The 15,887-nt window shown below is 38.2% G+C and overlaps 1 protein-coding gene across 1 annotated transcript; it reads left to right on the top strand.

Moving 5' to 3' along the window:
• Positions 1-1,411: 1,411 nt before the first annotated feature.
• On the top strand, positions 1,412-9,610 carry map1aa (microtubule-associated protein 1Aa). Its single transcript, XM_067400545.1, has 4 exons — positions 1,412-8,273; positions 8,380-8,612; positions 8,807-9,003; positions 9,470-9,610. Exons 1-3 carry the CDS (start codon positions 1,427-1,429, stop codon positions 8,960-8,962), a joined length of 7,236 nt encoding a protein of 2,411 aa, XP_067256646.1. The 5' UTR covers positions 1,412-1,426; the 3' UTR covers positions 8,963-9,003; positions 9,470-9,610.
• Positions 9,611-15,887: the final 6,277 nt, after the last annotated feature.

Below are 15,887 nucleotides of genomic sequence, written 5' to 3'. Positions count from 1 at the left end.
GCTTTAAAATGTAAATTTATCATTGCTTTTTCAGTCTCATCACATGTTAAGTACATTAAGCTACTGAGAGTGTGTGAGGAGCCCATTCAAATCGTCAGTGTGCTATTTAAGTCCACACGCCCTTGTTCCTATCTCACTGCTGTGAAAATGACCCTATAGATACCCTATAGAAAGATCTAAAGCAGTGTTGTGTTTTAACAGCCAATGAGAGATATGTGCTTATTATAGCCTTATAATGCACAGGGTCACAATTTTTTGTGTGTGTGTTTCATCTGTGTGATGCTGGATTTACATTTTCAGCTAGAGAGAGGATTTTTTCACCTTTTTTAGAAATGCTGCAATGCGTCGCGCAGCACCAAGACTGGGTCAGTGTAACGCAGCTGGCGGCAATAGCCAACTCATCATCCCCATGGCAACAGCCAATAGATTTGCTTGCAGGAGCTTTGCAATATTGTTTTGATTGCATGGAATTGAGAAGACTGCTTTCACAGGATTAGCGTACTCTTGCACAGGGGCAGGAAGAGACAAAGAATAGTGAATAAACAGTAATTAAATGCATGGAGGCAGTAATTGCATCATTCCAGTAGGGTGCAACCTTTAATCTTTAATATCTCAATATCAGATGCAAGATTCTTCAAAATAAATTGTATTGTAGATAAATAAATAGAAATATGCCCTAATTATGTAAATATGACATGAAATAGGATAGAAATATGTGGATTTTTCCAAAATTTCAGTGCATTTTAAACATTAGGTGTTTACAACAAAACATTTTTTTTTTTTTTTTTTTTTTTTTTAGGACAGAGACTTTTGCAATACAAGAGTGATGTCCTGGAGACTGTTGTGTTGGTGAATCCTTCTGAGGAGAATATTGCTATAGAGGTAATTGTGAATAAGCAATTGTGTTTTTTTCCCCCCCTCTCTAAGTTCTTTTTTATTTGCATGCAACCAAATAAGCATCTAAGATATCTTTTAACTGCTAAATATAACAATAAATGCATTCTCTTTTCTAGTTCAGAACACTGCTCTGCGACTCAGCAGGACATAAGTTATTAGTCCTAAGTGGGCAAAGTACTGAACAGACTGGTGACATTACCTTGCAAAGTGGAGTGTTTGGTTGGAAAAAATTATCCGACATTCTCTCAAGTCGAAGAGTAAGAAGCTATTGCACCATTACTAATCCCATAATACTTCACACAGCACTTAAGCATTTACATTTATTGATTTTTTTTTTAAATTGAACTTTAAGAAACATTTTTTCTTTCTTTCTTTGTAGATTAAAGAACTCTTAAACCAGCCATCCACAGGTCAGCAAGCCTGTTTGACTGTGTCCTGTAAAGGAGAGGGGGACTGGAGGTCCCTAGGGTACATACAGGAGCAGAGCTTACTGAAGTACAGACTGAACCCTGAGCCTGTGCTGCCTGAGATGGAAGGTGTGAGCGAGTTCACAGAATATGTCTCTGAGACAGTGGATGTTCCCTCTCCTTTTGAGCTCCTGGAACCACCAACCTCGGGAGGGTTCCTCAAGTTGTCCAAGCCATGCTGCTATATCTTTCCTGGAGGACGGGGAGACTCTGCTTTGTTTGCTGTCAATGGCTTTAATATTTTGATTGATGGTGGATCAGACAGAAAGTCTTGCTTCTGGAAGCTGGTCAGACATTTGGATAGGATTGATTCTGTTCTCCTCACCCATATAGGAGCAGATAATCTCTCTGGCATAAATGGACTGTTACAGAGAAAAATTGCAGAGCAGGAGGAAGAGAAGAGCCGTGGTTCAAATACCTATGGAGACTGGATGAAAAACCTGATCTCACCAGAGCTTGGTGTTGTGTTCTTTAATGTTCCAGAAAAGCTGAAGATGCCCGAATCCACGCTGAAAGCAAAGAGGAGCATTGAGGAGGCCTCTCTCACATTGCAGTACCTTCACAAATTAGGCATCAAACCTGAGCCTCTATACAGAGTTGTAAGCAACACAATTGAGCCTTTAACACTCTTTCACAAGTTGGGTGTTGGAAAACTAGATATGTATATTCTAAATCCTCTCAAGGACAGTAAGGAAATGCAATTCTTCATGCAGAAGTGGGCTGGTAATAGTAAAGCTAAAACTGGCATTGTCCTGTCCAATGGCAAAGAGGGGGAGATATCTGTTCCTTACCTCACATCAGTGACAGCTCTGGTTGTATGGGTACCTGCCAGTCCAACTGAAAAGATTGTGAGAGTACTATTTCCTGGAAATGCCCCACAAAACAAAATATTTGAGGGCCTGGAAAAGCTGAGGCATCTCGATTTCTTGCGATATCCAGTAGCCACTCAAAAGGACATGTCATCTGGAGCTCCACCTCCACTGATTAAACAAACTAAAATGAAGCTGAGAACTGATAGCAAAGAAAGTCTCAAATCGTCACCTAAAATGTCTTCCACTACAAAAGCAAGCAAGAAAGAGGCAAATGAAGATATTGAGTCAAAGAGTGAATCTGTAAATGAGAACAAAGTTGAAAAGAAAGAGAAGAAAATTAAAGAGACTATTAAAACTCCCAAACCACTGAAACCTAAGATGGCATCACCCGATTCACTCAAGCAAGAGAAAAAGAAACCGCAGAGAGAAAAATCTCCTAAAAAACATATCAAGGAGAAGGCATCTAAGATGGAGGAAAAGAAAGACCAGGAAAAGAAAGACACAAAGAAGGAAAAGACAGATGTAAAAAAAGAGGACATAGTTAAAAAAGAACTCAAAAGTAAGGAGGAGAAGAAAAAAGAAAAAGAAAAAATTAAGCCAGAGTTGAGAAAAATCACAAAACCTGACTTAAAGCCTTTCACCCCTGAGGTCAGGAAGACTCTGAACAAAGCAAAGGTTCAAGTGAAGCCTAAAACAGAAAAAACCAAAGCTGCAAAGGAGCAAGAAAATAGGCCAGCTGCTAAGAAAGCTTCAGTGGAGAAACGGGAGAGTGAAAGGTCCTTAGTCTCCTCCCCAGAGGATCTTACCAAGGATTTTGAAGCCTTGCGACTGGAAGAGGAGCTTTCCAAGCCCACAGAGAGCAAAATTCTCCCAAATCTTCAGTCTGCAGTGGACACTGTTTTCCCTCACATTGAATCTCCTGATGAGGGAATAACTACAACTGATGTTGAGACAGAGTCCCCTCATGAGGAAAGGGTACCATATGGAGTAAACGCAAATAAACACCCCTCTAAAACCCCTGAAAGATTTGAGGATGAAGGTGCTGCTACAGAAGATGACCTAGAGGATGACTATACCACAAAACTGAAAAGTGCTAAAACATCTGACTTTGTGGAGATGAGTGAAGATAAAAAATGGCAAGAAAAGGCAAAAGAAGATATAGAGTTTGAAATGAAACCCAAAAAGAGTGACAGTGAAGAAGATGAGGATGTGATTGAGAAAGCAGAGCTAGAGGAAGCAGAGGATATAGCACATGCGGAGGAGCTCAAGTACAAGTCCGACGAGGCTAGGAAAGAAAAACTTGGAAAGGACTGGGAGACAAAACAAAGTGACATAAAATCTGCCAAACCTCTGGGTGCTGCAGAGCATGTTTCTTTCATCCAAGATGAGACCATTCCAGGTTACTCTGAGACAGAGCAGACCATCTCTGATGAGGAGATTAATGAGGAGACAGAGGAGAGAATCCCACATCTTCAATATGATGTCGGCTCTTATGACATCTCAGTTCCCGATGAACCAGGGACTTTTGACACTATCCATGGCATGAAACCACCAACCATATCTGTTGCTTCTGAGTTATCATCAAAGGGTTTTGCAGTAGACCAGGAGCCAGTCCTGTCAGCTTATGCATCCAATATAATTGCGGCTCCATTGGCTGAAGAAGAGCATATATCATCAGCCACTTCCATCACTGAATACGACAAATTATCATCTTTTGCAACATCTGTTACTGAAGATCAGTCTATAGCATCTGTGACAGCACCACCTACTGAAGACGCAGGAAAAAGCTCTTTACTCTTAGATACTGTAAATAGTATACCATCGTCCGTACACACAGATGCCACTCAAGGAAAGGAGTACCTCCACTCTGCTGGAACTATTTCTCCAACTTCTTCCTTAGAGGAGGACAAGTGTTTTAAATCACCTCCTTCAGAAGAATATCAACCTATTGTGCCAGAAACAGAAACTACAGTGAAGGCTACAGTTCCCACAAATTATGAGGATGAAGAGGATGAGGAAGAGGATGAGGATCAGACACCAAATGTTGATATGCCACTTGGAAAGATCCATGAGGGTTATGCATCTGCTGCCATGCTCCAAGACAATAAAAAAGCTTCTGATACCTTTCCCTTATCAGCTGCACCTATTTCTCCTCCCGTCATGTATGTTGGCACACAAGAAAAAGATGAAAAGGGACTCTCATTCTCTAAGGATGAATCTAAATTGGGCAACACTGATAAAAGTTTGTCCTTCTCACCAAATTTGTCTGGCACCTCAGAGACGAATATTATCTCAGAGAGTGAAGAAAGATGCCTCAGCCCAGACGACAGCACTGTGAGGTTTGCCTCACCTACACAATCAGGACCGACCAGCAGTAGTTACTCTCCCACTGAGGAAAGGTCACAAAAGCCACTGATTACGGACAAAGAGGAAAAACTAGACAAGGAGACTTTTGACTCTCAGAGGTATTTGACCCAAGATGCTCCTGCTGACAAAAAGTCTGTGAAAATAATTGATGATGTTGTGGACCCTTTTGGAAAGGGGTTCTCCAGCACTACAACTGCAATATATGACTCTGAAGAGGACGAAGATGAAGATAAAGGTGATTATTATGGAAAGGAAAGCTATAAAGTGTGTGGTAAAGCTAAATACAAAGAGGAGAGGGAATGCACTTTTCTTGATGAAGAATATTCCCAAGAGGCAACACCCCTAAAAGAGGAAAAGCTGCCTGAAAATAAGAAAGAATCTGTTGATAAGGAAGATAAACCACAAAATGTGACCTACTTGGGCCATGAGCACAAATCCCAGATGCTCAGCTCAGGCGAGGAAGATGAAAGTGAAACTGAAGATGGTACTTACTCGAGCATAAAAGGTCCACAGGACAAGATAGATTCCATGTCAGCAAGCCCAGGCAAAAAAGATGTGTCATTTTCAGAGATAGATGACCCAAACTTGATCTCTAAAGACAGTGATAAAAGTGTCCACTTCAACTTGTATTCCTTCCCAGAGTGTGAGAAAGGCCTCAAAGGGGAATTTGAGAGGGTTGTTAGGCAAGATACACCCTATGTTGGGAAAAGTTTTACATATTCTGATGTATATGACAGTAAGTCAAGTTCAGTGGATTCCTACTCTCCAAATCTGCCAGCAGAGCACACTTTTGATGATACTGATGTTACTCCAAAGAAAACAGAAAAGGAAGATTCCCTAGAATCTCCCACCAGCAAGATTCCTGACCTTAAAGCATCAGATGAAAAGGAAACGTCATCAGCTTCATATAGTGAAATGCAAAGTGTCTATGGGACACCACAGTTTAGAGATACATCTGAAGAAACATTCTCTGAGAAAATAAATAAAGTTGAAGAGAAGACAATTGAGAAAACCTCAACTGTTTCAGCCGAGAGAGACCCTTTTTCAGTTAAATTTGAAAAGCCAGATTTCAGTGGGATGGGAGAAGTTGGCGCATCACAATCACCCCATTATGCAGCTGACAGCTCCTTCTCTGATTACAGTGCTAAAAGTACAAGTTCTATGTTAGGTGAATCTACATTTAGAGAAGTGCAATTGAAAGAAGTAGTAGCTGGAGACATGAAGATGTTTGCTGATGGAGAGGATGAAGATGACGAGGACGAGGATGAGGAAGATGATGAGGATGAGGAGTATGGAGAGCATGTAAGTGATAGTGATACAGAGAAAGGTGCCAAAGACAGACAAGAGAAAGATGCCCAGTGCCCACTGACTAGTGCCATCAGCACTGTACCTACTCAATTCCAGGATGAAAAGAAAGACACCATTACACATGAGTACAGCTTTAGCTCTGATACTTATGGAAAATCTTCAGGTTCATCAACATTTGAATCCACGATAAGCCATGAGGGCCCCAAGGACTCATTTAAAACTGGTAAAGGTGATGCCTCATCTTTTTCTACTGAAAGTCAAATTACAATCTCCTCTGGATTTGGACATTCTTCAAGTGAGCAGAAAAATGAGTTTGTAGAAAAAGATGAGAAATTACCTCTCTTAACAAAGTCTGCTGAAGATAAATATTCTACTCACTATGATGGCAAAGATACTGAGTTGGACAAGCAAAAGACACCAGATGCAGCAGAGAAAAAAACAGCAGACCCTGTTTCATTGGGCTTCAGTTACACGACTATGTCAGCCACAGCATACTCTTCTTCCTCTTCTTACAGTCATTCTTCATCAGCTTCAGCATCTCTGTCCACTAGCCGCCAGTTTGGGGAGGAGTTGGAGACTCCAGCCAGTACTGCATTTGAGTACTCGTCTTTCAAAGATGAACATTCACCAGTAATTGATTCACCCTTTTCCAGTTCTGGTGGGCAGGTTAAGGATGAATATTTAGAAGTGTCAGAGAAACTGACTCCTGCAACCACTACTGCTGAATCCACCTCTAGTCTTGCGAGATTCTCGCCATTATCACCCTTTGAGGAGATCAAGCCTTTCCCTCCACATGCTGGTACTTGTATAGGTGACAAGAAAGATCCTGCTTATTCTACAAGCAATATCTCAGATCAAGGCCCACAAAGTCAGTGCTTTTATAAACCAGAGTGGGATGAGGACTCAAGATTACAAGCTGAATTTGGTGCAACTGGAGCTTATTCCTCAATCCCTCCGACCACACAGAAAGACACCATGCCTGAACATCTGTATGGTGCTTCATCAACACTTGAATTTGAGTGCCCTGAAAAACAGTACTATGAAGACACAGAGAGTAGTGAAGAGGAGGATGATTATATGTACGAAACTGAACAGGATAAACTTCAGTACCAAAGACCTACACTTACAGCTCAAGCAGACAAGAGAGATGCCACGTTTTCCTTGGGTGAGAAAATAACAAAGGACATATCTTCTGGCTTGGGAGCCACTATCCCAGATGCGCTTACCTCATATCCTTCCTCTTACCCTGAGCCCAGAAAACCAGACACAACAAATGGGCCTGCAGAAGCTAGTTTGAGTGCACCAGAAGCTTTTGGTGGAACCAGCAAGGTGGGGATAGGCTTGTCAAAAACAGAGACGAAAGGCCAAGAATTTGATGTAAAGAAAATTAGGAGTCCAGGTGAATGGGAAATGCAGCAGCAACGAGACATCTACCCAGGGGCATCCCCTCCTCATTATCGACATGAAGATGAGTATGAAGAAGAAGAAGAGACTGAGCCAGAGCACCCAGCCCGTCCTCTTTCCCTCTCATCCACAGACCAACCTTTCCAACCCTCTTATTATGCAGGCGATCCAAGCAGACACGATGACGACTCTGACTATCCTTCAGATGTTGGTATCCGTCAACATTCATCCACAGCATCCCCAGGCTATTCCTCCTGTGAGTACAAGCAGAGGAGGGGAGACACATCTCCATCATTTATCAACCCAAGCTTATGTCAACTTTCAAGTGATGAAGAAAATGAGGAACAGAGAAGCCAATCTTCTGATCAACAGCAACCTTCTGGGAAGACAAGATCCCATAAACAACCCCGCCACCACTCTCACAGTCATCATGGCGAGGACAGCGAATTGCAACACCTCTCTGGAGCCATGGCTGCTGGGATTAGTGCCAGTGGGGAGGACACCCCTCCAACCTCTGTCAGTGAGCCATTGCATTCCCAGTCAGATTCTGATGTTCTACCAGGCACAGAAAAGTGCCCATCGACTGCAGCAGAAAGAAACAATGACTCTGATGAGGATGCAGATTACCTGCCTGTAGATAAATCATCTGGAGCTTATGGGGGGAAGCATTACTCATCTAGGTCACCTAATAAAAATCATGATCCTTTCCCATCACCAATGATGGACCCTGCTCCTTATTCCCCTCACCCTGATGTATGTATGGTTGATCCCGAGGCTCTGTCAAGCATAACAGACAAACCAATCAAGAAGGATACCAAAGCAAAGGGTTTACGTAAATTAAGTAAGACAAAGTCCTCATCTCCTGCTCGGAAGACTGATGCTAGGCGAAAGAAGTCCCCATCCAAGGAACCATCCACTCAGACCACCTCTCTTAGAAAGAAGGACATGGATGATGATCTGTCAAGGTCAAGCCACAACACCGGCAAAGGCCTTGTTAATGGCTATAAGAACAGTGCAGGCATGTACAAACATTTTCTATATGCAAATCACGATGAGCAGTTGTTTTGTTTGCCAAACATCAAACTGACAGCGAGTTTTTGTGCATTTTAATTGTTTCTTAACAGGTTCAAATTCTGCAAAATTCAGTGCAGCTGTGCCCCCCGGTCCTCCTATCTATGTGGATCTGGCCTACATTCCCAACCACTGCAGTGCTAAAAATGTGGACCAGGAGTTTTTCAAACGTGTTCGTTCTGCTTATTATGTAGTGAGTGGAAACGACTCCAGCAGTGGAGAACCCAGCCGTACTGTCCTAGATGCCTTGCTAGAAGGAAAGGCACAGTGGGGATCCAATCTGCAGGTATAATATTTGTTAATTGCTCTCGCTGCATGTCTCTCTGTAGATGTCAACATCGGAAGTTTGTAATTTGCTGATTCATTTGATGGATATTTTATGGATGCTATATAAACGAGGGGAGGGGGTTCACTGAAGTCAGCCACTATGCTATTACTATTACTGTGCTATACTATTGTCTTACTCTATTCTATTTGTAGGTAACATTGATACCTACTCATGACACAGAAGTGACCCGTGAGTGGTATCAGCAGACCCATGAGAAGCAACAGGAACTGAACATCATGGTCCTGGCCAGCAGCAGTACAGTTGTGATGCAGGACGAGTCATTCCCTGCCTGCAAAATAGAGTTCTAAATTCAACATGGCTCCCAGGTTCACATCTTTACTCTCAAATGGTCCGTTACAGCCTTAATTGTAGTTTACTCAGTGTAAAATTCTTAACCTTTTTCTTTTGAACTTTCCAAGGTTTAAAACAGCACATATTATCTATTGCCCCCAAACCCCATTCAAATAGTATAAACTTTGATTATTATTTCCTAGTGATGAAAGTTACTAGAGTGCAGGAGAACAGAAGGAAGACGTGCCTTTCACTATGTACTTTTCAGGGTGGCTTTTCCCTTTATGTTGTACAATACATACATGCATACTGTAATACATTTCTTGCTGTAAATTCTTAACCCTTAGATTTTAGGCCAGGGCTTGTTTAAATTAGTTTTCATGGTCACATTCCCAGTCGTAGTTTTATACTGAACAAGGTTACCAAACAAGTGTGCTAAATACAATAACAATAAGTTCATATATATAGCCTTGTTTACAATTATATTTAACTAAAGCACAAGTATACCTCTTTTTGAACAATAGCACCAGAAAGTCACCAAATACTGCATCTCAACCGGATGAGATTCCCCTGCTTTCATCTGATTAGTTCATGTATCCTTTCTTATCTCAAAGAAACTGTTGCTTTAAGGCTCCGATTTATACACAATGGCTTTATCGACTTTGATGGCACAAACATACACTCTACATGTACTGTGCAAATGGCAATTGAGGCTATATAACTCAGCAGAGAGTTTAACAAATACCTGGGTGCTAATATTTCACAAATAAAAATCTAGTTAACAAATAAGTTTAAGTACGGAAGAGGCCAAGCAATAATAAAAAAATAAAACCATCTCGAGATTAAAGTTGTTAAATTTCGAGAAAAAAGTCGAGATAAAATGTTGAGAATAAAAAAAAAGTCGTTAAATTATGAGGACAAATTTGTTAAATTATGAGAAAAATGTTAAATTTCAAGAAAAAAGTCAAGATAAAATGTTGAATAAACTCGTTAAATTTTATCTCGAATTTTTTCTCGAAATTTAACGACATTTTTCTCATAATTTAACAAATTTGTTCTCGTAATTTAACAACTTTTTTCTTGTAATTTAATGACTTTATTCTCAACATTTTATCTCGACTTTTTCTTGAAATTTAACAATTTTTTTTTCGTAATTTAATGAGTTTATTCTCATCATTTTATCTCGACCTTTTTCTCGAAATTTAACTATTTTTTTTCTCGTAATTTAACGAGTTTATTCTCAACATTTTATTTCAACTTTTTTCTCAACATTTAACGAGTTTTTTCTCGAAATTTAACAACTTTAATCTCGAGATGGTTTTATTTTTTTTTTATTATTGCTTGGCCCTAATACTCTTCCGTATTTAAGAGATTTAAAAAACAAAATTTAAAAATGTATATGCTGGACATGGAGTTGTGCTGCAGCTTATGTGCTTTGCACAAAATTACTTTACATTCCTGACTCAGAGATTAATGCTTTGAATTTGTATAGCAGAATGACAACATCAGCAACAACATTTAATTAAAAATCATGCTACTAGATCTAGACAAAATTCTGTTTGTAAATGAATACTGAAACACAATTGAATGAAGAATAATGTTTAGATGGTAGGTTTATTGTCAACACTAAATAACTAATAAGTATTAGAATCAAATCTTATTTTGTCATTAATGATGTATAAAATGTATGTTCAAAGAGTTTGATTATTTTTAGTGTTTATGATGTTCAGAAGTATGTTTTATTCCTGATTTCGTTCAATTCTGAAGAAAACGTTTTCTTTATATTCTTTAGCTCCTTGTAATGATTTCCCCTTGATTTCTATTGGTTATATAATGTATATAAGACAAAATTGCTTACTGTAAAGGAATGGGAAGAAAGGATGACTGAGAATATGCAAGCCAAAGTTGCCGGCAATGGAAATGCATGGTATTCAATGAATACACTAAGTATGAAAGTTTTTTTCCATGTTTTGCATAGGGTTATATGAAAGAAGTGAGATACGGATACTGCACTTAAACCTATTCCAAAAATGTTAATGTGTGTTTAAAGTTAAATTGTGGCTTTTATATGGGACATGAACTTTTATCTTAACCATTACTGCAAGAGCTGTTGTTTTCAATCAGCAGAAGACAAGGATATTGATGACATTTTGAAATATAAAAGTAAATTCTTGACCAATGTTTTAAAGACTGGCAAGTTCACTACTTACTGTTTATTTTTATGTCTTTCTGGTCAGAACTAGCAGCGGTGGACAGAACACATGCGAAGAATTGCGAACGTTTTTCTTTGTGCATTTTTAAACATGTAAGGCTTAAAAATAACTGATGAAATGATACCACTGCTCTTGTCACTGAGCAGGATCAGAGATGAAAGGAATAATGATGTTGTATCATTGACTGACGAATGGGATACGCTGTAAAAGTACTGTATGCACTGCATGTATATAACCATGAGGTAACAGCTTGAACATGCATTTGAATACTGCTATGCTTTTAGGTGCTTGGCTCAATTAATTCCTATGTTAAACAAGGAAGCTTGTAGGTGAAAAGTTTAATTTGGGTCAAAACTGAATCTGTAATCTTCATACTGTACACAAGATTTTAGTTTTTATAATTCTGATTTACATAGTCTTGTTTATTGGTCTATAAGATTGGATTTATTGACCTTCATCTTTGGAGAAAAGTGCACAGTTTTGATAAACCATATTTACATCTAGACAAAATGACAGAATACTGTATGGTTCAGCATAATCCTTTATATTTCTCTGAGGAACAATGAATGGGGATACACAGTTAATGCTTGCCTCTAATGTTTTTAAGGTGCTGTAACTTTTGAGCTACTGGTTATTTGGCTGTGCTGCAGAGATGTTCTGCGTGACATGGTGAAACCCAGATGTGACTTCGCAGTACCACAGAAATAAACAAACACATACAAGTACCAGACTGCAGACTGCCAGATCAAGTGACTAGATCACTGATCACATTTTATATTCAAGATTTGTAAGTGTCTTGTGTGATTTATTTATTTATTTATTTTTCGAAGATGAAGACTAAATGTTTCAAAAAAAGTTTGAAAAATAAAATAGTCATGATGTGCTGTGCAAAACATCCCTTAGTTGCAATGTTGAGTTTGCCATCTCAGTAGCATCAAAACTGAAATATATCATTCCATTGAGCCTAGCTGTTTAATGCATGTGATCTTAAGTTCGAACTTGTATGTAATAGTTCATAGTTATATTCAATAAAGTACTATTTTAAACATATTTAAACGGTAATTGTACTGAAAGGCACATATAACCAGGCCGCGCTATCATTTCCAGCGTGCAGTGTTGTTAAAAAAATGTTTTATTTTCCATCTTTTCATTACTATTCATGCTTTTATTTCTCTCTTTTTTATGTGCAATACTCTGTATCTTTCTTTTAAGCTCTTTAAATGAGTGTCTACAAATATGTTGTAGAAAGGTAAACCTGATAATCACTAATAAATAAAAATATGTTAATGGGAAATGAGTTTTTTGCCTTTCCTTGAGTCAGCTGTCAAAGAATGTCTCCCATGAGAATCAAATGTTAGTATATACTTTGGTAACACTTTATTTCAATGGTCCACTTTAGACAGTTTACTGACTATAAGCAACTTTGCAACCTGTTCTACTTATCTGAGCCCTCTAATGAGAGATAATTGACATGTAGTTGCAAAGTTATTTAAAGTTAGTAGAATGTATGAAGTGGATCATCGAAATTAAGTGTAACCTACACTTTTATTACAGATTTACTTTTATGTAAAAAAAATAAAAAGTACATGTCAATTATTATATAGTTTTTTACATATCAGAGTTAGTATGTTAGTACAGTTGAGATAATATTGTAGTTTTTATTAATATTTTAAATTATTTTCAGTTTGATATTAGTAAGTTTTAGTCATTTTGTCATGTTTTTGCAATTTTTATTACTTTTTTAATATGTCTATATAGTTTTTATTTTTTGTTTTGCTTTTAGTTTCTGTTATTATAGTACATCAAGTTAAATGTTTCATTGGCAACTAGTTGAAATATATATTTTCTTTATTTCAGTTAAAGCTGCAGTCCGCAACCTTTTTGGGTTAAAAGTTATCCAAAATCAACTTTTGAACAAGTACATAACCTGCCAGTGTTCAAAACTATCTCATTATCTTGTCTCGATTCAGAACAGTAAGCTTGTAATAATGTTTTATAATAAGAGCGACATGGCGGATTTCCGCGGGAAATTTGAGCATGCAGCAGTTCCTCTGTGCGTCATTACGTCACGTCCATAAACAAAGGAAGGAGTTCAGGCTAATCGGTTTAATCACGTGAGGACGCTATCGGTAGTGGCACATTTATAGCCTGTTCTCACAGCAGCTGAAATAATTAAACTTATCATTTTGATGGCGGATTGTAATCCAGAAAGATCCAAATGACAATAATCAGTGACAACCATAGGGTGACAACTGGAGATTCACCCGTAGTCAAAAAGCAAAAGACTTGGACTGTGGAGTGGCTACAGAATTTTAAGTCTACAGGTAACGTTAATAACTTACACACTAAATACACAGTCACGCAATGCTGATGTTGTTAACAATAATAATAATTTGCACGGTTTGGCATGATCCGAGCTAAATAATCGTTAGATTTAATCATCATTTTTCCCTCAGTTGGTCAAAACAAAAGTGGCAGACATTTTACTTACTTGTTCAGATGATATTTTCCAGTGAAAATTCTTATATTGGTCATACTTTCAAGACGTAGAATCTGTGATTCTGAAGTTCAGTATCCACACCGGTGCGGTGACTGACAGCAAGCTTTAGATTCATCCGCGCTGACGAGCTGTGCCGAAGCACAACGCACGTACAGATAACTGTTCCGCATATGACTGCAATCGCATGTTTCAAACAGAGATGGCGACAAAGAGGAAAAGTTGCGGACAGCAGCTTTAATAAAGCTTACAGTGAATTTATAACAGCTTAGGGGTGTTGTTAGTTTCGACGCAGAGCGGAGTGCCTAAAACCCCCTTAGCTGTTATAAATTCACTGTAAACCACGGCTTCACAGGGCTTATTGGTTTTATAAAACGGTTACAACTCAATGCAAATATTAAAGCCAAAAAATATGTATCAATGCAACTCTCATGAAGTACAATCATTAAAAGCCTTCCTTCCACTGGAAAAAATAGTCCCTGAGCATGAACAGCAACAGAAGTTACATTATTACGCCATTAGATGGCAGCAAAGACTGTCTTTATGAGTGAGTCACTCAGTCGCACAGACTTTTATATTGAAACTTGTGAACAAAACGCAAATGACAAATGCTTTGACTAGCGCTGTCAGTGTCAGCAGGGCACAGGAAAACCCATTTACTGTTAAAGGGACAAGATCGCAGCGGATATTCGAATCTGAAGGAAAATGCTAAATCTGAATGCAGACGCAGCAACATACACACTCAGTGGAGCATCAATATTTACATTATGTAATGCGTCAGCTGTATGTTTTTAGTAATTTTACAACGGCTTTAAACATGGCTCAACCAATCAGAATCAAGGGCCGGAACTATCTGTTTTATCCGGGTTTTTTTTTTTTTTTTTTTTAAACATCAGAATGGTACAAAACTTGGTAAAGGTTTTGCTATGTGAACACACCAGAAAATCATGGACATGATTCGAAAAGGGTAAATGGTCCTGAAAAAAAATAGTCACACTTGTGCTCCTTGCGGCTTTGGAAATGAATAGGAGATGAATTTCATCTAGTGAAGACTTTTGGTACTGCAGCCAAACAAAATCTTACTGAAAGCTCATTTTTTGAGATATCAAGATCAGATTTGGAACACAACTTAATTTGATTTATGGCTTTGATTTTCTTGCAGTTTTAGAGTAAAACGTGTTTTTTAAAATATATATTTCATATAAAAATTGAAAATAGTATTTTTGTGCATTTTTCATAACTATAAATGTAAAATTCTGTAACGTTTTTAAGTTAACTTTTTAAAAACTTATTTCACTTTAGCAATAATTTGCCAAGTGTCATCTTTAAAAAGAGACCAAAATTAAGTCTGTTCTTTAAAGCATTTAAAATGTATGAGTTTAATTTGGAAATTTCATTTTCAGGTCCATGCTCAAAAAGTGAATAAATGGATTATAACTACTACAGCGTAAATAGAATTTAGTAACATAAAATCCCCTAAAAAATGAAATAAAAAAACATTATCAAACTAAAACATAGTATTAATTTCATTGAAATCATTTTGAATCATTTACTGCAGCTTGAGTAACATTAAATCAAAGAATGTTCTAGAATTTTTAACATTCACACATTATAGGTGATTCAAGGGTTTGAGGAACTAGGGGATCAGTGTGTAGCAACATTTATTCAGTGTTGAGATGTGGCAGCCTCTCCACAGAAAAACGAGCCGAATTCACATGACGATGACATCACTGTCTGGGTCACATGCCTATTATCTTTCCTTCCCCTCCCTGTCTGTTTCTGAGAGAAAAGCATGGAAATGAACAACAGCCTTGTGTTGAAGAAAACAGAACGCAGTGCTTGGCACAGCAGCGGGCAACGCCAACAATGCCCTACTGTTCAGTGATCCTAATCATATGGAAATGCATACATTTTGAATTCTGTTCACTGATGGGACTTGAATTTGAGGCGTATTACTAAATATGTGATACTATGATGCTTGTATACTTTGTCTTGTTGAAGATGCGTTTCGGTTGCAGTTACCAAAATGAAAACCCTCCAGGTGATGAATGATAAGAACCTCGCTGTCATGCCAACGAGTATGAATAACAGTTAGAGATAATGATGCTTATGCAAGTGTTGAGACAGTAAATTACGTATTGAAAATATGGAAAGTCAAACTTTAGTGAGGAAAATTAACATTCAAAAGAAATAATGTCCACTTGTTCAATATAGAGAAACCTGGTGTTTGAT

This window comes from Chanodichthys erythropterus, chromosome 11 (genome assembly GCF_024489055.1).
Source record: "Chanodichthys erythropterus isolate Z2021 chromosome 11, ASM2448905v1, whole genome shotgun sequence".
Lineage (NCBI taxonomy): Eukaryota > Metazoa > Chordata > Actinopteri > Cypriniformes > Xenocyprididae > Chanodichthys > Chanodichthys erythropterus.
This window is presented reverse-complemented; position numbering and strand designations above follow the sequence as displayed.